General features: G+C 38.5%; 1 protein-coding gene across 1 annotated transcript in view; it reads right to left on the bottom strand.

Moving 5' to 3' along the window:
- reln (reelin) overlaps positions 1-26,954 on the bottom strand; it is a 307,273-nt gene extending 280,319 nt beyond the window's left edge. The window contains exon 1 of the mRNA XM_059987188.1: positions 26,666-26,954. Within this exon, the coding sequence (XP_059843171.1) occupies positions 26,666-26,894 (229 nt within the window). The 5' untranslated portion in view covers positions 26,895-26,954. The remainder of the gene's footprint in view (positions 1-26,665) is intronic.

The following is a 26,954-nucleotide window of genomic DNA, read 5'->3' as shown; positions in this document are numbered from 1 at the left end:
TCCACAAATTCACCACCCTCTGACTAAGGAAATTTCTCTGCAAGTCTGTTTTAAATGGACACCCCTCTATCCTGAGGCTGCGCCCTCTTGTCCTAGACTCTCCCACCATGGGAAACATCCTTTCTACATCTACTCTGTTTAGGTCTTTCAACATTCAATGAGATCACCTTCTCATCCTTCTAAATTCCAGCGAGTACAATCCCAGAGCCATCAAATTTTTCTCATACGATAACCTTTACATTCCTGGAAATCTCCTTGTGAACTTTCTCTGAACCATCTCCAATGCCAGCATGTCTTCTCTTACATAAGCAGCCCAAAACTGTTCACAATCCCTCACCAAATCCTTACAAAACCTCAGCATCACACCCCTGCTTTTGTATTCTAGACCTCTTGAAATGAATGTTAACATTACATTTACCTTCCTCACCACTGATTCAATCTGCAAGTTAATCTTTAGTGTGTACTACACAAGGACTCCTACACTCTGTTGCATTTCAGATTTTTGGATTTTCTCCCAGCTTAGAAAATAGTCTGCACATTTATTTCTACTACCAGAGTGCATGACCATGCATTTTCCACCATTGTATTTCATTTACCGCTTTCTTGCTCTTTCCCCAATCTGTCCATGTCCTTCTGTAGCCTTCCTGTTTCCTCAACACTACCTACCCCTCCTCCAATTTTCATATTAGCTGCAACAAAGTCGTCTATTCCATCATCTAAATCATTGATATATAGCATTAAAAGAAGTGGTCCCAATACCAACCCTTGCAGAACACCACTAGTCACTGGCAGCCAACCAGTAAAGGATCCTTTTATTCTGACTTGCTACCTCCTTCTAATCAGCCAATGCTCTAACCATGTTAGTAACTTTCCTGTAAAACCGTGGGTTATTAACTTGGTAAGCAGCCACATGTGCTGCACCTTGTCAAAGTCCTTCTGAAAATCTAGATATACAACATCCACTACATCCCCTTTATCTATCTTACTTGTAATCTCCTCAAAGAATTCCATCATTTTTGTCAGACAAGATTTTCCCTTAAGGAAACCATGCTGACTTTGTCCTATCTTGTCCTGTGTCACCAAGTACGCCATAACCTTGTCCTTAACAAATGACTCCAACATCTTCTCAACCACTGAAGTCAGGCTAACAGGTCTATAATTTCCTTTCTGCTGCCTCCCTCCTTTCTTAAAGAGTGGAGTGACATTTGCAAATTTCCAGCCCTCCGGAACCATGCCAGAGTCCAATGATCCTTGAAAGATCATTTCTGATGCTTCCACAATCTCTATTGCTACCTCTTTCAGAACCCTAGGGTGCAGTTCATGTGTTGGGTGACATATGCACCTTTAAGTCTCTCAGCTTTTTGAGTACCTTCTCCCTTGTAATAGTACATGCAGTTTCTTCTCTTCCCCCACTCTCTTCAATGCCTGGAACATTGCTAGTGTCTTCCACAAAATACTCATTTAATTCATCTGACATCCCCTTGTCCCCTGTCATTATTTCTCTGGCCTCATTATCTAGCTTTCCTATATCCACTCTCATATTGCTTTTATTTTTTTATATACTTGAAAAAGCTTTTTCTATCCACCTTGATATTGATTGCTAGCTTGCTTTCATATTTCATCTTTTCCTTCCTAATGGTTCTTTTAGTTGCTTTCTGTAGGTTTTTCAAAAACTTCCCAATCCTCCATCTTCTTGCTTATTTTTGCTTTGTTGCATGCTCTCTCTTTGGTTTTTACATTAGTGTTGACTTCCCTTGTCAGCCACTGTTGTGCTATTTTGCCATTTGAATATTTCTTTGTTTTTGAAATACATCTATCCTACACCTTTCTCATTTTACCCCAGAAACTCAAACTATTGCTGTTCAGCTGTCATCCCTGCCAATTTACTTCTTCCAATCTACTCTGGCATCTCCTCTCTCATACAACTGTAATTTTCTTTACTCCATTAACACTGCTACTTCAGACTTTACTTTCTCTCTATCAAATTTCAAGTTGAACTCAATCATATTATGATCACTGCCTCCTAAGGGTTCTTTTAGCTTAAATTCCCTAATCACCTCCAGTTCATTACATAACACCCAATCCAGTTTATCTGATCCCCTAGCAGGCTCGACAACAAGCTGCTCTAAAAAGTCATCTCATAGGCCTTCAACAGATTCCTTCTCTTGAGATCCATTACCAACCTGATTTTCCCAGTCTACCTGCATGTTAAAATCTCCCTTGACTATCACAACATTGCCTTTTTGACATGCTTTTTCTATTTCCTGTTGTAATCTGTAGTCCACATCTCATCTACTGGTTGGAAGCCTTTATCTATCTACCAACAGGGTCCTTTTACCCTTGCAGTTTCTCAACTAAACCAATAAGGATTCAACATCTTCCAATCCTATGTCACATTTTTCTAATGATTTGATGGTATTCTGCACCACAGAGCCACACCATCCACTCTGCCTATATTCCTATTTCTCCAATATACAAAGTGTAACCTTGGACATTCAGCTCCCAACTACAGTCATCCTTCAGCCACGATTCAGTAATGACCACAACATCATACCCGACAATCTGTAAAAGTGCAACAAGATTTCTTATACTCCGTGCATTGAGATATAACACTTAGAATACTGTATTTGCTTCCCTTTTTGATTCTGCATCCCTAATGCACTGATACTCAAACTGCTGGCTGCAATTTTCTCCTATCATCTGCCTGACAGTATTACTGCACACTATCTTTGTTTTTTTACCATCCGTCCTATCCTGAGTCACTTCACTCCTGTTCCCACCCTCCTGCCAAATTAGTTTAAACCTTCCCCAACAGCTCTAACAAACCTGCCTGTGAGAATATTGGTCCCCCTCGGGTTCAGGTGCAATCTGTCCTTTTGTACTGGTCATGCACCCCACCCCCCGCCCCCAGAAGAGATCTCAATGATCCGAAACCTGAAGCCCTGTCTCCTGCACCAGCTTCTCAGTCATGCATTTATCTGCCAATCATCCTGTTTTTAGTCTCACTGGTGCACGGTACTGGTAGCAATCCAGAAACTCACTACCCTTGGAGGTCCTGCTTCTCAGCTTTCTGCCTGGTTTTCTAAATTCTCTCTTCAGGACATCTTTGCCTTTCCTTCCTATATCATTGGTACCAATATGTACCAAGACTTCTGGCTGCTCCTTCCCCTCCAAAATTAAGTTGGGTTCAAGTAAATTATTATTTACTTGAGAATTGCATGGGACCTTTCTGCAACTGTTACCATTGTTACTTTTATCCCCTGAAAGGAACAAATTCGGGGTAGAATGGTATGGTAATTAGCAAAGTTGCTTCCAAGGTTCCAGGGATGCAGGTTCAATCCTGCTCTTGGCTGCTATCTGTGTGGAGATTGCATACATCCTTCATGACCATGTTGGTTTCCTCCCATTTCCCAAAGACCTTCAGCAGATTAAATAGCTCCTTGTAAATGACCTTTTTCTGTGGGAAATTGACAAAAGATTAAAGGGTGTTGATGAGCATAAGTGATGTAGAACAACAGGGAAATAATGATGGGGGAATGGGATTGAAGGGACTGCTATTTACAGCTGTAATGGGGCCAATGGGCTGAATGGCCTGCATCAACATAATAAAGGAAATGTTCGGTGTTGCTCTGGAACCTTCTCAATTTATGATTCATTAAAGAGTATTTAATCCCAATTAAATTAACTCAGTGTAGCGCTGACAGAAAATTGGTCAGATCGTTTACAGAGAGGGAAAAAGCTTTAGTTTCTGACAAGATGGAGATATTCCGGTCAGTTGGGCAGAAAAGGGCAAATGGAATTTAGTCCAGAGAAATAAAGGATTTGGCAAATAAATATACATGGGATGGTACTGCATGATGTGAAATGATAAAGAAACCTTGTAACTTAAAAAGTAGATGGACAGGACAAAAGGTGGTGACAAAGGCAGTTGAGATGTTTTATTGGAAAAGGTATGGAACACAAGATCAGTAAGGTTATACTAAGTAGGTCATCAAACTGAGAAGGGCACAAAAAGATTTATGAGGATGTTACTGGGATTGGAGGGTTTGAGCTTGTAAGGAAAGACTGGACAGATGAGCACAATTTTTCTTCTAGAGCGTAAGAAACTGAAGGGTGACCTTTTGGAGATTTACAAGATTATGAAGATGATAGAAAGGGTAGGTAAGTGAGTCTTTTTCCAAGGATAATGGAGTCTAAAACTGGGGGGGGGGGGGAAAAGAAATTAAAGGTGAAAATGATGCAAATTCAAAGGAGATCTGAGGGGCAAGTTTATCCTGACTGAGGGTGCTAGCTATACAGAACAAACTGCTATGGAATTTGGTAGAGGCAGATATAATTATAATTCTATGCTTTAAAAGACATTTAGACAGGATAGTAAGGACAAATCAGATTAGCATAGGCAATAGGTTGGCATCAATGAGTTGTGTGGATGAACCCATTTCTGTGCTGTAATGCTCTATGACTCTATGGTATCTAAAATGATGACAGGCCTAGACAAAATAAATAAGAACATATTTTCCTTAGCAGAGAGATAAAAACAAAATTGGGGAAACTGCTTAGAGTGAAAATAAGAAACATAATCTTATCCAGACTGTGGCAGGATTCTGGAGGTCACTGCCCAAGAGGTTAGTAGATGGAGAAATCCTGATCACATCTGATGGATATTCCAGATCATGGGATTAGGTTGGATAGCTTTTCTTCATTTGGTGGAGACATGATGAGCTAAATGGTGTACTTTTGACATACATTTTCTATGCGGTATTGCATTGAGACAGATGCAGTCTTCCAGATGAAATATTAAACAGAACTCTCAGCATGAAATTCATATATTTATTCATATTTTCTTAGAGCAGAGAAGACTATCATTTAGTGCATCAAGCTTATGACAGCTCTCAGTGCTTTCCGATCAGTCCCATTCCCCCACATATTTCCTTGTCACCTATTTCCACTTACATGCCCATCAACTCTCCACAGTTCTCTTGCCACCCACCTGCACTTGCCAATTAACCTAACAGACTACCTTTCAAACATGGGATGAAACCCACACGTTCAAAGGCAGAATATGCAAAACTCCACACAGACAACACTCAAGGTCAGAATCAAACTGGCTACTGGAGCTGTGCAGCTAAAGAGTTATCGAGCTAGGTATTGCAGGAACACTTGGTGGGATGCCCAAAAGCTATGGATTATGTTATAAAGAATTTAATTGTAAAAAATAAAGCAGTAGCTAAAGATAGATTCTTGGGTTGCAAATTTACAGAAGTTGGAACAGAAGTCATTATTAAAATTGGAACAGAAATTATTGTTCAAATTGGAACAAAACAAGAACAGTCCCATTAAATGCAAAAAGCTCCTAGCACACAGCCATATAGTATACTATTGGCAAGAGGAAACTCTTACATTAACAAATGAATATCCAAATCTGCAATTAATTGAATGTTGCAATTTCATCATTAACAATGTTAATCAATCTAATTAGGATCAGTCATTCATAAAATGCAGATTAGAACATTGTTCAACAAACATAACTAACAAATGCAATTATAACCTACCCACTGAATTGCTACAGACATAATATTTCAATATTTTTGCATTATTGGACTCTGTAGATGTCAATATAATGCATATGTTGCACACTTAAACAAATGCAATATGTTCCTGGTTAATAGATTCCAGTTACGGTCCAGAGTATTAAACATAGAACAGTACCAGCAATGGATAGATCATTTGGGCCATGACGTTCTGCCAATCTTGATGCCAATTTATACTAAGTATCTGCCTCTTGAGTATCATCCATATCCTTCCATTCCCTTCATATTCATGTGTGCATCTTAAATCCCTCTTAAATCCCACCAAACTGCCTGTTTCCACGACTACTCTTGGTAACCTCTTCCAGGCAACTACCACTGTCTGCATAAAAATATTACCCCTTACCTGCCTTTAAACTTAACGCTTCTAACCTTAAAAGCATGTCCTCTGATATTTGATATTTCCACCCTAGGGTATAAATCCTGGGTATTTATGCCTCTCATAATTTTAAAAACTTCTATCAGATCTTCCCATAGTCTCTGACGCTCTAGTGAGAAAAACTCAAGTTTTCCCAACCTTTCCTTACAGCTCATGTCTTCAAAACCAGGGAGCATCCTGGTAAGCCTCTTCTGTACCCTATTCACAGTCTCCACATCCTTACAATAATGGGCGGCCAGAATTGCACACAATACTCCAGATACACCGTGACTAAAGTTTTATATAGCTATAGCATGATTTCCTTACTTTTGCATTCAACATCCCTACTAATAAAAGTATACCATACAGCTTGACTGCCAACTTATTCACTTGCTCAAACACTTCAGTGAACTATCCAACTGTACCCCTATGTTCTTAAGGGATCTACCATTAACTGTATAATTTCTCCTTTCATTTGTCATTCTAAAATGCAACACCTCACACTTGCCCAGATTAAACTTCATCTGCTTTTTCTCTGCACATGTCTGGAACGGCATAATGCATTGTAATCTTTGATGGTCCTTTATACTCTCCACAACTCCACCAATCTTGGTGTCATCTGCAAACCTGCTAATCCACCCATCTATGTTTTTATCCAAGATACTGATATATATCACAGATAACAGAGGGCCCCACACAGGTTCTTGTCGGACACCAGTGGACATGAACCTCCAGCCAGAATAACAGCCTTCCACCCCTACTCTCTCTGTCTGATATGGGTAAGCCAGTTCCTAATCCAAACTTATGATCCACCCTGGATCGCATGCATCTTCACCTCCTGAATCAACCTATCATGAGGAACCCTTCAAATACCTTACTAAAGTTCATGTAGATAATGTCCACTGTCTTACCGTCATCAATCACCTTTGTCATCTCTTCAAAAAACTCGATCAAGGCATGGCTGCACAAAGCCATGCTGACTAACCCTCAGCAGGCTTTGCCTTTCCAAATCTACATAAATGCTATCTCTAAGTATTTTCTCCATTAGCTTCTCTACCATTGACTCGAGGCTCACTGGTCTATAATTATATATAATTATTTCATTTCTTGAACACAGGCACAACATTTGCTGCACTCCAGTCCTCTGGAACCTTGCCTAATGCTAGTGAATACTGAATGAAGCAAGTGAGGATATTTAACAAAGACCTAATTCTGCTTTTTTATCCAGGCTCTGAGTTCACCCTCCTTACCCATCATGCTCCTAGTGTTCGGATAAAGACACTTCAATCCATCAGTCCCACTACGTTTATTAACCTACACCTGGCTGTCCTTCCATGTCATGCCATCCTTCGCGTCCTCAACCCTTCCACTTGTTGCCCTGCTGCTATGGTTCCCATCCAAATGCTGCTTCAGTTTAAACCGTTTGGACTAGAACTACCAAACTTCCCAGGAGCATATTGGTTCCCCTTCATTTGAGATGCAAACCACCTTGTTCGTACACGTTCCACCTACTCTGGAAGAGAACCTAATGATCGATAAATATGCAGTCCTCCCTTCTGCATCAACTTCGTAGCCATATTGAACTACTCAATGCATGTATTTCTCACATCATTATCACGTGGCTTGGGAATAATCCTACAGCTCTGTAAATCCCATTTTTTAAACTTTCCACCTAGCTCCCTAAATCTCTTTGTAGGACCTCATCTCTGTTCTTCCCTATGTCATTGGCACATATATTGACTTCTACCTGCTCGCCTTCCCCTCTCAGAATATCCTGTACCCACCATCCTGGCATCTGGTAGGCAACTGCGGGAACACCAGTCTGTGCCCCCAAGTCCTCTCTAGTGATTGCTCTGCCTGCCTTCATGCTTTCCTTCTTTGCCTCAGAGTTGGGCAAGGTGCCACAAACCCAGCTACTGGTGCTGGGCTCTGCAAGGTCACCCCAACTCCGAACTGTATCTAAAGCAATACACCTGTTACTGCAAAGGAATGGCCACAGGAGACTCCGGTTACTTCTCAGCATTCAATCAGTTGAACAATATTAAGCACTGCTGATTCTTTTATTAAGTGAAATTGCCCTCAGCAGCTGCTGCCAAAAAATAATAAAGCTCTTCACAGAAACACGATTCTCAACATACTAATCATGAGGATCCTGCAATAAGTCCTGAGGATTTCCTTCATTTGATGAAGCTCAAATTTTGTACAACCTTATGAAAAGTAATTTGTTGATGAAGGTTAATTATTCTTGAGGGAGTTCAGCTTACCAAAAAGGGTGAATGAATTATGTCAAATGCAAATTAAACCCAGTTTAGGTAATTTCTTACATTTAGAAATGATTATGGTTGCCCTTACAATAAAGATGAAAGAATACGAACAAATTATTTGTTATCATTTGCAGTGACCTTGTAATAGGCAAAAAGAATAATTGAGGATTCTGCGTTCACATTCTTCAAAAATAGCGAATATTAACTCTATCGTTGATTCCAATGAACAATTTAATTTGAAAAAAGAATCTGTGGATTGTAACGAAAGAACCACAACTGTTGCAGTTTCAGAGTGTACAAAAACATATAAAGGTTTCTGCATCCTTACTGAGTTCCACTGAAGTGAACAAAATCAGTCTATAAACCCTACCATTCTACTGGGAAACCACATGAAATATTTTAAACATTGACGTAATATGTAGCATCAACAACGGTATGGTAGATTTGTTTACTCTACAAACACACTGGTGTCTGTGTATACCTTTGGAAAACAAAACTGTTTCAGCAGAGGCTCTCAGTACCTTGCTCCATCCCAGGGAGAAACATGCAAAATTGAGGTAGTGGGCAAACCTTATTTGACAATACAAGTTCTTCAGAAGGAGGATAAAATGACTTTAAAAATAAATGGACCACAAATCAATTAATATGCAATAAATCCAGGATGGTACTTGATAGGGTTTAAAAAAGCTGGTACAAGGGAAACATCACATTGAAAAGTACTGCCACTTCTTCAAGACCATCAAATCTGGCATTTTTAAACATCAGCTCTTTCCACTTTCCTTATTAAGAAAAAAGGAATCACTTCTGATATGGCATCCTAAATTCTTCATTAACAAAGTGAACTAGAAACAGATTTTAAAAGCTGCTTTGATTTTGCAGTCTGGTTTTATTGAGATAGCCATCAACACTCCACACTGCTAACTAAATTTAAAAAAAAAACGATGATTAAAATTTAACTGAGGTATCTTTTTCATAAAGTCACAATATTAGCTGCATTATATTTGCCCTGTGACATTTCAACTTCAGGTGCACTTTCCTAAATAAGAGACAATTTTTTAATGAAAACTGCAAACTGTGAAGGTAATACCTGTTTTTTGTCATAGCTAAACATTTCTAATGCCATTGTCGATTAAAATAAAGCTACCAAAAGGGTCCTAAATTATGTCACATTCCTAAAGCTATCATTTAATTTCCAATCTATACCTTTCCAATACCACTGTTAATATCCTCTTCTTTTGTAATTAAAAAAAAATCTATGCTGGATAAATGTTACTTTTTGTAGTCAGAGAATAAAGGAAAAATTAAATAAATATAGAGATCCTTTAACCTCACAGTGTCCCAGAGCATTGAGGCATGTTGTAACAAAGAAAATACAGCAGCAATTTGCATGAAGAGATTTCCCACAGATAGCAATTTAATAAACAACCAGGTAATGTTTTTGTTGTTAATTTGGAAAGGAAAATTGGTTTGGATTCCAGATAACATTCTTGGTCTTTTTCAGAGTTTTGTGGGGAAAAATGTGTAGGGCAACAGTTTATCTCATAAAATAATACTCTCACATTACTGTGTTAAGCAGTCAGTCTAAGTTACTCAATCTGAATCTGAATCAATTGCCTATGAAATTTGGCTTCAATCCATGAAGAACTGCACCTAAGGCTGACAAATGATGATCTGAATTTGAAAACAGTAGTGCTTAAAGTGATAAATGAGAATATAATTTCAGGATCTGTTAGTTTAGAAATGGGTATAACCTGGCAATGTTCAGAAGGCATTCATGACAACAAGTTGAAGCATGATTTGATGTTTAAACTCAAGCACAGAATGCAATATCAACAGACACCTTTTGCCTTTGTAGATGCTGCGGAACCAGTAAGTTCTTCCAGCATTCTCTTTTACTCGTATTCAAAGCAGTCTTTTTTGGCCCCAAAAGACTGGACTTAACTTCAGCAAAGAGAATGAAAGTCAAAGCTAAAAAGTGCTTTTATGGACCATAACTGAGGATGACTCTGTATTAGCCAATGCTGATGGCAAGTTAATGTTTAATGGTATATGTTGGATGATATCACCTTACTGGATGATATCACTATGGGGCTATGCATGCATGAACCAGAGAGGATTGGAACATAGCTTTGCAGCATATTAGAGGTGACCAAAAGAGTAGAGACAAAAAAAAGTTGAAGATAAAATGAATCCACTGGGATGGAAAAAAAAAGCACAGCCAACTCTGGCACCAAATGGGAAGAAAAGCCATTAGATTTCATATTTTATTTCACTTCATTAAAAAGAAAGCATTTATCCAAATCTTGGCCAAAAATTCATCCCCAACAATAACATTTGATTCTAAGAACTCAGCTCTTCCCTTAATGCTTCCAACAGACCTTAAGTAGTTGTACCAAATAAATTCCAACTAACACTTTGTGTTTTTCACTTTATGTGCTGGAAAGCACTGGTGCAGACCCAGATTGTATGGTCTACTCTTGAACTGTAACATCCTTTAATTTTATGTTTCTGTATTAGCACTTTTTATGGCATTGGGACTCTCTTGCCAGATTTTAAAAACCAGACTTCTCTTCACGGCTCCTGCGCTTTTCAGCACAGCTGTAACAATACAAGTTCACAGATGGATTTGTTGGCAACTAGATGGCTTCTCTCCCAGATGAACATCTTCATCTCCTGATCAAGCAACCATTCTCTATATTCCCCTTATAACCATACTTTCTTCATAGAGCCTCTGGCTCTACAGTTAATTAGCTACAAATCCCAAATGAAATCTTCATTGTTACTTAATTTTTCATTTGTCAGGCATTACACCATAAACCTGAAGTATCTAATAAGAATACCACATTTACTGATTTCACAGTTCACATTGTCTACTAGATCAGCTAATGAAACCAACACCAGTCCTTCACTGCTCACCAAGAGTAACAAATTGGGCTGTCAGGTATCTACCATCTAATTATCATGGTTCCCTAGTAAGTCAAATACTAGTACAAATCAATCTACATCATCTCTCTGATGAAAGTGATATGAACTAGATTGCCTCCACCTTCATTTACCACCTTGCTGATGATATGCTTCCCTCTATCAGGTTGACAATTGAGTGTGACTTTAACTTTGTGCTAGTCCCCATCTAGTTGACATCAAAGTTCTTTATCTATCTGAAATTGCATTTTTTGGCTTCATTTTTCTGCTGCATTTTCCAGATACAGTACTTGTAATCTTCAATTTTCCCTCTAAGGTGTGAGCGGGCACATATAATTTGCTACCAGCACACAAAGGAATTTAAACTGCACACAAAAGGTTGTCATCCTCTACGATGTCAGCATGTTAAGTATATTTCACGCGCAATCACATTCGTACACAATCACATTTCCTTTCCCAGTTTCTGAAGTGGACAGTGTTGATGCTGTAGAGTTTGTGATGATTTGTCTGCACATTTAAGAACTGGCCTATTTATACTGTTATTATTGAAGAAATTATTCAGTGTGCACACATTGGGCAAAAATTGCACAGCACTAGAATTTTGCGCACAATGGTCATTGTTAACCATGAGACCTTGTGATTCTTTTTAAAACAACTTTTCAGCCAAATGAACTGATTTAAGCTCTCTGGTCAAGTCCATCTAATGTTCACTTCCAACGCTAATACGAAAAAATCCACTTGCAACTCTTCATCAGTCACCACCCTCCATCTCTCTCTCCACAAATACTGTCAATTACCTACTTAATTCTAATATTTTTAGATAATTAAAATTTACAATGTTTTAGCTTTTGTGTTATTCATTACCATTCAGCACATTTTAAATTAAAGCTTTGAGTAATCATCTACAACTCAAGCTTTCTGCACGAACACTATTCAATATTCTTTTATATCCTGTTACATCATTAGTTCCAACCATGAATCTCATGTGTTCAGAAAACAATGACATATTGCCTGTAAAATATTGTCATAAAGTACCAACAGTTAAACAGGCAATCTGCATTACCGTACTCAGGTAGTTTCACATTCCTTTCCCATGGTACTACAATGGCCTTGGATACACAAGTCTACCTCGCTCAGTTATTCCATTATTGCCACTTTAGCATTTCTTTGGCACAATAATCATTGCACCATTTTGCTATTTTGCATTTGCTGTATTCATTATTTCCTTATATACCAATTACTCTGTGAGTTGCATTAGAACAAGGGCTTCTATAGGACAATGAACTGATCTGATCAAAAACCTCGTGCTGAGACCCTTCGTCCTGACGAAACATTAACTGCTCGTTTCCACGGATGCTGCCCGACCTGCTGAGTTCCTCCAGCTTGTTTGTACGTGTTGTTTTGACCACAGCATCTGCAGTGTACTTTGTGTTATCAAAGACAAGTATTCCTTCTATCTCCTTCACCACTTTATCTACCTGTGCTGCCAGTTAGAAATCCAAGGCCCCTGTTTTCCACAATACAATAGGATTTAACCATTTGTTACATAACTCCTAGCCTCTTTAGTTCTCTGAAAACACATCACCTCACACTTATCATGATTCATTTCAATCTGTCACTCCTCTGCCCATCTTACCAACTCATTGTTGTCATCTTGTAATCAAAGACCATCTTCCTCAAGAACACTTATTTTTTGTGCCATCTGTAAATGTAAATATGTTTTACAGTCACTTTTAGATCTTTATTTTTTCCCCAAACAATAAGTGCCTGAGCACCAGCCTCTGTGGTGCACCATTGTTGACAGACTTTCCATTCACAAAAACAATCCAGACCATCAGCTTCTGGCTTCTATTACTGACAAATTTTGTGTCCATTTGCCAATCTGCCTTTCCTCCTTTAATTTTTTTGGACTAGTCTCCCATCAGAAGCTTACTGATGTCTATGTAGACTACAACTGTACTGCCACCATCAATGAACTTTGCAACCTTCACAAAAAATTCAACCAATTTGGTCAGACTGGAACTCTGTCAACAAAGCTACGTAGAAAATTTTGATTAATCCAAACTTTTCGAACCATACCCCCTCCAAATCTCTCCCATCCATGTACCTATTCAAACTTGACTTAAATGTTACAACTGAATCCACATCTGCTACATCTGCTGGCAGCTTGTTCCATAGTGGAGTTTAGGAGGACGATGGCGCCTAACAGTGACTCCTTTGTCTTCGGTCACAGTTCTGTTTCTATCTTTGATATCTCTTTCTTTTCCTTTTCAAGATTCTTTTGAAGACCCTGACCTGGAGTTACACATTGACTTCGGTTCTTTGTGGAAATGGGACCGGCTCTCGGGACTGACTGCTTTCGATATGCCAAGGATGCGGCCTGGAAGTCTAGCATATCTTCGTGTCTCTGGAGGCAGACGGATTCAGGGCTGGTGCTGCTGCCTGGTGTGTCGTGAGAGATAGAAGATCGTAAGCAGCTAGCTGTGTGCCCACAGACCTGAGTTCCTTGGGCACAGAGCTCAGAAGAAGTGACGCAACAGACTTTTAACACCATAGATCAGCGAGATGCTTTGTTATGTCTCCCCTCTCACTGTGATACGGTGACACCTCTTTATCCCTTATTAGGGAGAGAGAGCCTGAAGTATGTCAAATACTGGGTGAACGAGTAGTCTTTGGGGTACTGCAAGGCTGTGTCTTTATTCAGAATCTTATTATCATCAGCGAGTGACATGAAATTTGTTAACTTAGCAGCAGCAGTTCAATGCAATACATAATTCTAGCAGAGAAAAAATAATAAATAAAATAAAAAAATAATAAACAAGTAAATCAATTACATATATTTAATAGACTTTTTTAAATGTGCAAAAACAGAAATACTGTATATTTTAAAAAAAGTGAGGTAGTGTCCAAAGATTCAATGTTCATTTAGGAATCAGATGGAAGAGGGGAAGAAGCTGTTCCTGAATCGCTGAGTGTGTGCCTTCACTCTTCTGTACCTCCTACTGATGGTAACAGTGGAAAAAGGGCATGCCATGGGTGCTGGAGGTCCTTAATAATGGACGCTGCCTTTCTGAGACATCGCTCCCTAAAATGTCCTGATTACTTTGTAGGCTAGTACCCAAGATGGAGCTGACTAGATTTACAACCTTCTGCATCTTCTTTTGGTCCTGTGCAGTAGCCCCTCCATACCAGACAGTGGGAATGCAGCCTGTTAGAATGCTCACCACAGTATAGAAGTTTTTCAGTGTATTTGTTGACGTGCCAAATCTCTTCAAACTCCTAATAAAGTATAGCCATTGTTTTGCCTTCTTTATAACTGCATCGATATGTTGGGACCAGGTTAGATCCTCAGAGATATCAACACCCAGGAACTTGAAACTGCTCACTCTCTCCACTTCTGATCCCTCCATGAGGATTGGTATGTGTTTCTTCATCTTACCCTTCCTGAAGTTCACAATCTGCTCTTTCATCTTACTGACATTGAGTGCCAGGTTGTTGCTGTGGCACCACTCCACTAGTTGGCATATCTCACTCCTGTACGCCCTCCCATCACCACCTGAGATTCTACCAACAATGGTTGTATTGTCAGCAAATTTATAGATGGAATTTGCTACACGCTTGAGTGCTCGATGGGGGGTGCCAATGCTTTCTTTGTTGGGGTCAGTGATTTGCTGCTGCTTATGTGTGGGAGGGAGGATCTGCAGGGGGGGGGGCCTTGGAGTTCTAACTGTCATTCATTCTTTGGAGAACCCTTCTGTTTTTGTGGATGTTTGCGAATAAGAAGAATTTCAGGATGTATATTGTATATATTTCTCCGACTTTAAATGTATCTACTGAAACCTATTGTATACATTTCTCTGACATTAAATGTACCAATTGAAACCTATTGTATACAATTCTCTGACATTAAATGTATCTATTGAGTCGCACAATCCTCTGAGTGAAGGAAGTTTTCCCTCAGATTCCCCTTAAGTATTTCACATTCCACCCTAAAACTATGCCCTCCAGTTCTAGCCCCACCTAATCTGAGAGGGAAATCCTGCATGCACTCATCCTATCTATACCCTTCATAATTTCGTATACCTCTAGATCTCCACTTATTCTCCTGTGCCACCTTAGTAAGTTAAAAATTTCATGTGTAGATACTAGCATATATTTCTGTTCCAGATTTCCAATTGTTTTCCTTTGACATTCACGTAGTAACAAAAACAGTATTTGATACAGAGTACATCCATTGATCCCATATGGTGCACACTTTAAACTGAGTTATGGTTGTTAACTTTTATAGAATGCACTTCCCAGGAAAAATAGCATGAAAATTAGAACAAAAATGGAAGAGAGTTAAAGGCATAAAACTGCCTTAAATTGCAAATATTTTTGATAACTTACTGAAGCTAAACAGTCTAGTAAGCAACAAAACAAGATCAACTTTACAATATCTTTAATAAAGAAGGAAACTCCAGAGAATGAAGCTGCAGAGATATTTTTGATAATATGACTCAATGACAGGTTTAAATAACTGACATAAATTTACTTTATTTATAAGCTTTTGATCCTAAATTTGAGACGACCCTTCCCTGTGACTGTCAACTTCTGGACAGTTTAAAACTGACAGTAACATTCAGGATCCATAACTCAGTTACAGACAGGAAACAGCAAGTAGCAATACATTGGCACTGCGATCACTTCTTTGAATGATATAAAGCACTGAAGGAATAGAGTGTAAAATGCACATTTCAAATTTGCATATGATATATGATTTGAAATTGTAATAAATGGTGAAAGAACAATGATAGAGCAGACAGGTGAGCAAACAGGCAAATAAGAGACAGATGCAATTTAATGCATTGAAGAGTAATGTAATATATTTTGATACAAGGACAAGGAGAAGTAATATAATCTGAAGCCTACGATGGTGGGGGGGGGGGAATGAATTGAGACATCTGGGATATTTCTACACAAATCTTCAAAGGTGACAGGAAAGATTATACAAAGGTGTAAGAAAAAAAGCATGGGTTACTGGGCTTTATAAATAGAGGCACCTATTTGTGACAAACCTTGAAACAATGACTTGACCACAAATGGAGTATTACCTCCAATTTAGAGAAGCACTCTTTAGTAATGACGTGAAAGTTTTGAGACAATGCAGAATAGAAAGGATGGAATATCTCTATATATATTGATAGGCTAAAACAGAATGAGGCAAGGGGGGGGGGCTCTCTTTAGAGCAGATAAGATTGAGGGGAGATGTGGCAGAAGTGCAGATGTCAAGGAAGGTTTAAAAAAAGGCATACAACATGCTTGCTTCAGTAGGTTGGGGTAGAGAATATAAGAGTTGGGACTTTATGTTATAACTTAACAAAATAATAGTTAGGCCACACTTGGAGCTTATCAGATCACATGATGACATACAATCCCCATGCTTTTTCTCTCCTTCTGGTTCAACCTCATCTCCAATAATTCCCTTCACTCATTTCCCTCCCCAATCCAGTGCCAAATACCTATCAGCCACACACCAGAGCTACTGGCTCTTCCCTCCCAACTCTAGTTGAGTTCCATCTGACCATCATCCCTCCTTTAAGTGGCTCCCACTGATCACTTTCCAACATCTGCAGCCTCTAGTAGAGCACATCACCTCCCACCCTGTCTGTCTCCCCTTCCACCGTCTTTTTTCTCTTTCCCGTTCAGTCTTTACCTGTCACCCACCAGCCACTGTCTCTCAACTATAACCATCTTCCTCCCCCACCTGGCTCCATCACCTGATCATCTCCCTCCTCAACCCTACCCTTCACCTGTTTATTCTGGCTACCTCCCTTTTACATTTTGATGCAAGGTCTCAACCTAAAACCTTGCTGTTCAATCCCATAGTGTCACTAAACCAGCTAAACCATAGAGACATTCAAACTGTGCTAATAATCATATAAACAGGTTCAGATGCATAATAAAGGGGAAACTGTCCTGTTTATAATGTTACCCCCACTCTACTGTATTTACATGACACATATACATGCACACCCTGCCAAGTTAATACGTTGGTAAGAATGGGGGGATTATAAAACATGGAATTAATATTGGATTAGGGTAAAATGGAAACTTGGTAGCCTGTCTGAAGGGTTCGTTCCCCTAGCTTATCGTTCTATGACTCTACAATCTGCTGAGTTGCTGCAGCAGTTTGTTTTTGGTTCAACTCATTATTTGGTCATTTTCTCTTCTCCCCTTTCCAACTAGGCAAAAAATACAAAAGCCTGAGAGCACAAATAACCAGGCTCAAGGACAGCTTCTAAAACACTGGCTATCAGACACTTGAGGTAAACTCCTGATCTTGCAATCTATTGTGCTATGGTTATTGGACTTTATTTAGTTTACCTGCACTGCACTTCATCTATAACTGCAACATTGGTATGGTTCCAGAGGACCAGAAAACTGCAAATATAATTCCACTCTTTAAGAAGGGAGGGAGGCAGAAGAAAGGAAGTTATAGGCTAGTTAGCCTGACCTTAGTGGTTGGGAAGATGCTGGAGTCCATTATTAAGGAGGAGGCTTCAGGGTACTTGGAAGCACATGATAAAATAGGCCAAAGTCAGCATGATTTCCCTAGTGGGAAACCTTGCCTGACAAATTTGTTAGAATTCTTTGAGCAGATAACTGGTGGGAAAGAGGACACAAAGATGCTGTTTACTTGGTTTTCAGAAGACCTTTGACTAAGTCCCACAAATGAGGCTGTCCAACAAGGTAAGAGCCCATGATATTACAGGATAGACATTATCATGGATAGAAGATTGGCTGACTGGCAGGAGACAAAGAGTGTGAATAAAAGGGGCCTTGACTGCCAGTGACCAGTGATGTTCTGCAGGGATCAGTGTTGGGACTGCTTCTTTTCACGTTATATGTCAATAATTTGGATGATGGAATAAATGGCTTTGTGGACAATATGTAGGTGGAAGAACAGATATTGTTAAGGAAGCAGGGAGTCTACAGAAGGACTTAAACAGATAAGGAGAATGTACAAAGAAATGACAGATGGAATATAGTGGCCATGCAGTTTGGTAGAAGGAATAAAGACGTAGACTATTTTCTAAATGGGGAGAAAATTCAAATATCCGAGGTGCAAAGTGACTTGGAAGTCATTGTGTAGGATTCACTGAAGATTAACTTGCAGGTTGAGTCAGTGGTGAGGAAGGCATATGTGATGTTAGCATTTTCGAGGATGAGAAGACAAAAGCAAGGATGTAATGCTGAGACTTTATAAGGCATTGGTGAGAATGTACTTGGGAGTTTTGGACCTTATCTAAGCAAAGTTGTGCTGGCATTGAAGAGGGGTCAGAGGAGATTCATGAGAATGATACCTGGAATGAAAGGGTTAACACGAGGAGCATTTGGTGGCTCTGGGCCTGTACTCGCTAGAGTTTAGATGAATGAGGAGGCATCTCATTGAAACCTACTGAATATTGAAAGGCATAGAAAGTGTAGATGTGGAGAGAATGTTTCTTGGAGTAGGGGAGTCTAGGTCCAGAGGGCATAGCTTCAGAATAGATGGACGTCCATTTAGTACAGAGATGAGAAATTTCTTCAGCCAGAGGGTAGTGAATCTATGGAATTCATTGCACAGATGGCTCTGGAGATCAAAGTCATTTGGTATATTTAAAACACAGATTCATAGGATTTTGATTAGTAAGATGTCAAAGGCTACAGGGTGAAGGAAGGAGAAAGGAATTGAGAGGGATAATAAATGAGTCATAAAGGAATGGCAGAGCAGTCTTGATAGGCTGAATGGCCTAATTTGCTCCTATGTCTTATGGGCTTCCTATATTCTGCATTCCGCTTTCCTTTTTACGACCTCAATTATGAATGTCATGATTTCTCTAGATGTGATGCAAAACAAATCCTTTTCACTGTATCTCAATACATGCAACAATAAGAAACCAATAACAAAACTACCATACAGGTGCATTTGGTAATTTCTGAGTGAACTTGTGCACTCAGGTGTCTCTGAGCATTAAATTAACAGACCGCATACTTTTTCCTCTCAAACACACCCTACTTCCCTCATCCACAAAATGCTCCCCAGCTTCTTTGCCTCTCAACTTTTCTTCAATTCAACTTTGGCCCCCATCCAGTCATAACCTGTACAGTACTGTTCAAACTCTTATCTTCTTTTGGTTCTCTGCTTGTAAATTTCTTGACCCAACAATAACCAAAATGAGTGCCTATCTGTGTACACAGACATTAAGAGTATCTGATGTAGCTGCCTTCCTTCAATTATTCCCTGAATAACAACTTCCAGCACAATTTTTCAATCCCTAACCAATTTTTCCATTTAAATATCTAAGTTCCAATATAACAACTGGAGCAAAACTCATCATCATACAAAGACACTCATAAGAGAAAATCTGGGATGGACAGAAGACACAGAAGGGAGCTAACAATGAATTAGGCTAGGGATCAACTTTGATAAACAAAGAAACAGCCTGGACTGAGGTTACATAGAACATAGAATAGTACAGCACATTACAGGCCCTTCAACCCACAATGTTGTGCCGACCCTCAAACCCTGCCTCCCATATAACCCCCCCACCTTAAATTCCTCCATATACCTGTCTAGTAGTCTCTTAAATTTCACTAGTGTATCTGCTTCCACCACTGATTCAGGCAGTGCACTCCACGCACCAACCACTCTCTGAGTGAAAAACCTTCCTCTAATATCCCCCAAGAATTTCCCACCCCTTACCTTAAAGCCATGTCCTCTTGTACTGAGCAGTGGTGCCCTGGGGAAGAGGCGCTGGCTGTCCACTCTGTCTATTCCTCTTAATATCTTGTACATCTCTATCATGTCTCCTCTCATCCTCCTTCTCACCAAAGAGTAAAGCCCTCGCTCCCTTCATCTCTGATCATAATTCATACTCTCTAAACCAGGCAGCATCCTGGTAAATCTCCTCTGTACCCTTTCCAATGCTTCCACATCCTTCCTATACTGAGGCGACTAGAACTGGACACAGTACTCCAAGTGTGGCCTAACTAGAGTTTTATACAGCTGCATCATTACATTGCGACTCTTAAACTCTATCCCTCGACTTATGAAAGCTAACACCCCATAAGCTTTCTTAACTACCCTATCTACCTGTGAGACAACTTTCAGGGATCTGTGGACATGTACCCCCAGATCCCTCTGCTCCTCCACACTATCAAGTATCCTGCCATTTACTTTGTACTCTGCCTTGGAGTTTGTCCTTCCAAAGTGTACCACCTCACACTTCTCTGCGTTGAACTCCATCTGCCACTTCTCAGCGGACTTCTGCATCCTATCAATGTCTCTCTGCAATCTTTGATAATCCTCTACACTATCCACAACACCACCAACCTTTGTGTCGTCTGCAAACTTGCCAACCCACCCTTCTACCCCCACATCCAGGTCATTAATAAAAATCACAAAAAGTAGAGGTCCCAGACAGATCCTTGTGGGACACTAGTCACAACCCTCCAATCTGAATGTACTCCATCCACCACAACCCTCTGCCTTCTGCAGGCAAGCCAATTCTGAATACACCTGGCCAAACTTCCCTGGATCCCATGCTTTCTGACTTTCTGAATAAGCCTACCATGTGGAACCTTGTCAAATGCCTTACTAAAATCCATGCAGATCACATCCACTGCACTACCCTCATCTATATACCTGGTCACCTCCTCAAAGAACTCTATCAGGCTTGTTAGGCATAATCTGCCCTTCACAAAGCCATGCTGACTGTCCCTGATCAGACTATGATTCTCTAAATGCCCATTGATCCTATCTCTAAGAATCTTTTCCAACAGCTTTCCCACCACAGACGTAAGGATCACTGGTCTATAATTTCCCGGACTATCCCTACTACCTTTTTTGAACAAGGGGACAACATTCACCTCCCTCCAATCTTCCGGTACCATTCCTGTGGACAACGAGGACATAAAGATCCTAGCCAGAGGCTCAGCAATCTCTTCCCTTGCCTTGTGGAGCAGCCTGGGGAATATTCCGTCAGGCCCCGGGGACTTATCTGTCCTAATGTATTTTAACAACTCCAACACCTCCTCTCCCTTAATATTAACATGCTCCAGAACATCAACCTCACTCATATTGTCCTCACCATCAAGTAAGTTCCCTCTCAGTGGTGAATACCGAAGAGAAGTATTCATTGAGGACCTCGCTCACTTCCACAGCCTCCAGGCCCACTTTTATCTCTAAAAAACCTTATGTCTTTCAAACTTAGATGAATTAAGTACATGCCTCGAGTCATGTAGTTCCCCAGAATCTATCAATTAAAGTAGATCAGTAATTTTAAACCAGTATTTTACAAGCATCAAAACAAACTTCATCGATAATTTCAGTGTGTGTAGGAGTGACTTTTAAATAACTGATATTTGTGCGTGTGATGCAGACAGCAATTCAAGAATAATCTGGTGAAACATATAAAAACAAAGTTTCCTTCCTCTCTCCCTCTCGCCTCCAAATTTAGTAGCAACGTCTTTGCCATTTTATTCTCTTATCATGGAAAGATTCGAAGCCCTTCCCCACCCAATTTACCTTTCTGTCTGGTTATAAACATCTGTTCAAAACCTACTTTAATCACTCTTTCAGTTCATTTCATTAAATCTTACGCAATGATGGTTAGCATCTTTCCTTGGGCTACTGTATTGCATACAAGTTGCTATGTAAGTGCTACACCCTACTGCTGATTCAAAGCTTTGAACATGCTTGATTAGGTCAGACAGTTATCAAGTGAGATTTCAAGTGTGAATGCTTGAAAGGCTAATTCTGGTCCTATCAAATATTACCTAACAAAGGGTTTCGGCTCAAAACATTGACACTTTATTCCTCTCCATAGATGCTGCCTGACCTGCTGAGTTCCTCCAGCACTGTGTGTATTGCTTTGGATTTCCAGCATCTACAGGATCCCTTGTGTTTATAATAGCTTAATCAAGATTTTCTGTTTTACCAAGATGCTAAGGAAGTGGATTTTCCTTCTCTTTTTATAATCACAATATACTTGAACAGTTAGCTTATATTTCTCAAATCAGCCTTGGATATATCAAGACTAATGAGTTTAAATTTAAATCAATTTACTATTGTAAACAGTTGGAATTGCCATAATATGTGCTACTTATGCCGGACAGAATGATACTTGATGAACATTATTGGAGAGAAACAAGATTTTCCAAAAATTAAACCACTCACAGTAAATGTGATCGAATTTAAGGCTAAAATTATACTCACAAAATCCTTAATGCAAAAAAGTGCTTTTCTTAGTGAACTGTGGCAAACAGCTCCAGAATTTAAAAAGATATTTTATATTCATATTAATAACATATCATATACAGACAAGCCTTGATTCTGTGTCAGTATTGGTGAATTTGTTCTCTGAGCATAAATGAGAAAACTATTTTATATTTTGTTGAATTCACTTTACATTTAATAAACAGAAGTTTGTGCCAGCAGTTTCACGCATGCCAGCTACCTTAGATTGCTTTGTATATATGTGCAGATGTGGACAGCTTGAACTCCCTGACAGTCATTCTCATTAATTTTGAAATGTGAAGTGGTATTGATCTCAACATAGAACAGTTGAAAAGGTTATTATGTTATTATTTTTAAATCACTGACTAAATTTATTTAAAAATTATTTCTTTTCTTAACTTTTTAATTTTTTTTGTTATTTTTGAACGACAGAATATTTAGCATTTTGATAACTGGCTAAGCCACTGGCATAGCTTTGCAGCCTGCCAAAGTTGGTTAGTAGTTTTGGGTTGAGGTTTTATTCTCTGCAAAGAAAAAAAATTAAGATTTATAGCTATAAAACTATTAATAGATTGAAAATGGATAAGCTTTTACATTTATAAATATATTATTCCTGATTCAACATTATGAAAAATTACCATATACAGATTTCCCATTATTAGAATTTAAAATGAAGTTGAATTGACAAATGTCTTTATACAAGCACTTCATTAGATTGTATTTATCATTTCAAATTCATTTTTATACTTGGTTTAAATGAAAATAAATCAGGAAGCTTATAATTCTAAAAAGAACCAGATTTGTGATTTAAAGCAATATTATCGGCTTGGTGTATGCTCATGTGAAATAATTTACTTTCAGCAGCAATAAGCTGTGTATACACAAAGACATTTTCACTCTCACTCCATTGCACCTGTCAACCCTTTGCTGGAGATGAAGTGCTTTTATTAGGAAAGGACAGGGCACATTAAGTGATCCCATGTGAGAGCATAATTTTTTTCAGTAAAAACACTGAACCTTCAGAATTAATTTTCCCAACTAATGAGCTTTTTATACAATGAAGACTAAATGAAGAAAAACAATTATTTTCAGTAAATTATGCCAAGATTTTTGATAAAATATCTAAACTATACTGTATCATGAAATTTTTGATAATGCTTAGCATTAAGACTACATCAAAATGAGCATCTGCAGTCTTTCCCCTTCTATCTTTCTCTAAGCATTTAATTACTTTTATTTAAATAATCCATTCTTAAGACTTTATATTCAATGTATTTCCACAATACAAGCACTAATTCATCTAAAGTAAAATCAATGCAGAGGTTTACAATCAAATATAGTGGATGATACATTTTCATTTGTGTGAAGTTAAAATAAATGTAGAAACACCTTAATTCATGGAAACATACATGGTATAAAGTACTTCTCTCACAGCCAGTAAAACTATCAATCACACCTGCAAAGTAAAATATTCAGCAATCGACTTAATTTACAAACGTGAATGAAGTCACTTGTTCAGTAGCATAATTATTGTATAGGTCCTCAAGCAACTAATCATAAAACTAAAATGCTTTGGACTTGTATAAGTAGTCATATTTATAAAGCTTTATACATAAAACAGAAGCTTATGTTCAGTTATTACAACTTAAATGTTATAGACTTGGGCATAGAAAAATGGCTAGCCAGCCAACGACTTGGAACATGCTAATTACAATGCATCAAAGGTTAACAGTATTCCAGGGCTCTTAGGATCAAACCGATCTTAAAATATTTTGATATTCAAGCCTATGGTAAACAGTTAAATCCAAGGAAATTGTCTGGCTTTAGTTTATTTAGAATGTAAGAATGGTATTTCTGCTTGTACTTGTTTCTTTTTAATTTTTCTTTTGTTCATTTTAATCTTTCTTTTCCCCTTTCAGCTCCCAAACATATCATCAATAGCAGAAATGCAGAGCTGGAAGTACACTTACTAAGCACTATCAATTGCCAAAAGCCTCTAATATCTATTGCCTCCCTATAAAGCAAAAGTCTCTATTCCCACTCTCCACTATTGACAAAGTGGGGACTCTGCATTCTATGATGTTGGCATTCCAACAAGCTACTATGTCAAGGCTATTCTAAATGGATTAAGTTTTGGTTAAGTAGATAAGAAAAAAGGCCAATTTATTCCTTTCTATGATGCATCCAGTAGAAAAATGTAGGAAAGTTAATATTTTTTTCAAAAACAGAGGTTTTAAATGAAATGAGAACATTTATACTGTTTTGCTCTCCCTAGCATTTCCTTGTATAGTTAGTTTTTGTTCTAATCTTGGTGAGAAGAAAAGTGGAAATGGTCTGCTTCTCGGAGGAAAAAATGGGGAATTTACAAACAGCCTCAGGCAGTTGATTGGTAACTAGTTATAACTGGGTATAACTGGGTATAACTTGAAGAATGCTCTATACACACAGTTTCTATTCAATCCTTCCCATTCGTGGCAACTCATCTCTCCCCTGTTCTCTAGTTTTCTTGGAGGCATGATCTCAGATGATAAGTACTGATCCCATTGTGAGGAAAGCTATTCCCTGGAAAAAAACTATTATCCAGTTTATTTTTCTTCAGTTTACTCCCAGAATTAAAAAACAAACAAATCAATAGGAAAAAAATGCCATAATAACAACATGACTCCTCAAGCACAGAGTACAGTAGTGACTTATAGGGAATTATGGGGAACCATTTGAATGTATTTATTGTATTGAAAGGTCCTAAGGCTACTTCCCCAATACAGGTATATACAAAACAATAATTAACATACCTAGTTCACACATTTGCGAGTTGGCATTAAGCATCAAATCCAAATGGCAAGATAGATTTATGGAATAGATGGTAGTATCTAACTCTGACTTGCTGAGTCAAACCAAACATCTGACAATATTTTGCTACCTTGCCTATATCAAGTAATATAATTAAGAATCTGCACTTCAATCTTCCATTAGAAAGTTTTCACAAAGCCAAATTCTCAACTTTTTTTACAATAAACATATTAGATGCTAACAAATTAAATTTAATCTACTGACAAGATGATCTTTAATACAGGTTGACTTGTAGTAACAAATGTAGGTATACAATTAATAACTATTGCCAAAATAAATGGCAATCCAAAGATTGTTATTTCCTTAGTGAGGGATTGCACTGAGGATTTTACAATCATCTGAAGTGCTCTCTGTGGTTTTCTGCATTCTATCCATAATTTACTAACATTGAAACACTAATTGAATACCAAACTAAACACAGTTGTAAATATACAGTAAAAGTGCAGTATATTCATCTTCCAGCTGTTTCCCACTAATTAATCCCAATGGATGAATTGCCAGTACTTGAAATGAGCTGGTAAAATATCATGTTTAAATATGAATACATCATTCAATTTCACCAAACTAGGGCATCCAGACTCAAATAAAAGAGATTTCATCGTTTGGAGAACTGTATTTCAAAACTTCAAACATGGCCTTTTTTCACTTTTATCAATATGTTTAATATATTGTGGGTAAAGGATCGACACTTTTGTTTACAACTGCTCAAGTCAAGCTGTTTTTTCCATGTTCGGCTGAACTAAACTCTCACTTTTGGCTTACAGGGAATAGTCTGCTGTACTCCACACATGTACAGTAGAGATAATGCGCTGGGCATTCCACTATCATCTGCCTCTCTGTGAACACAGTCCACAGGATAGAAATGACCCGTGAGTGCACTGTATGCTCTCACGTCAAAAATGTATCCTCTTTATTTTAAAACACAGATTGGTCTGGGACTGACAGCTGTCTCAGCAAAAAGGTTTTTACACTTGAGTTGAGCCCACACACAAAGCCTACTCAGGCCTGCCAGCTTAGTTTAATACACCCAATCTCCAGAACACACTCTTTGAAGGACAGAGATTTAGGAACAGAAAGGGAATGCTTCACAACAAAGGAAGAAACCCCAAAGGATTCATTTGTCTTTATAACTTATATCAGCAAGAATCCTGACAAGTCAAATACATCACCTTAATATTTTTAAAAAACCTTTCTCTTAATGTAAATATTAAAATATTAAATAGTCATGACTCACAAAGAACTGATTATTTAAATATGCAGACTTCAGCCAGATGCTTATGTTTTGATAGCTTTATGCATTTCATACCTATCATTCAAAAGAATTACATATTGAATCCTTCAGAAAGTAATCTTTGTACCATTATGTTAAACTAAAAAAAAAAGAGACCAATAACCCCTTTAAATATAGAAGGTTACCTACCATGATATTCTTGACCAGGTACATAATATCCTGGGTTTCCTGCAATATGAAGTGACATCAACACCTCGCCCTGGTCGCCATCACCCTCCAGCTCTCCATGGTGGGTACAGAGGAAAAAGAATGGGGCAAACCTTGGGTAAAACCCCACAGAGCCACACACAAGATCTGGCAAGAATATTCCCACCAGAAAGAACAAAGTCCAAGTGTTAAAGCACCGTTTTTTATCCATATCTTTATCCTCTTCGTATGCTGTTCTGCTTGGATCCTAATTCTTGTGAATGAGACTTTT

The sequence above is a fragment of the Hypanus sabinus genome, chromosome 13 (assembly GCF_030144855.1).
Source record: "Hypanus sabinus isolate sHypSab1 chromosome 13, sHypSab1.hap1, whole genome shotgun sequence".
Lineage (NCBI taxonomy): Eukaryota > Metazoa > Chordata > Chondrichthyes > Myliobatiformes > Dasyatidae > Hypanus > Hypanus sabinus.
This window is presented reverse-complemented; position numbering and strand designations above follow the sequence as displayed.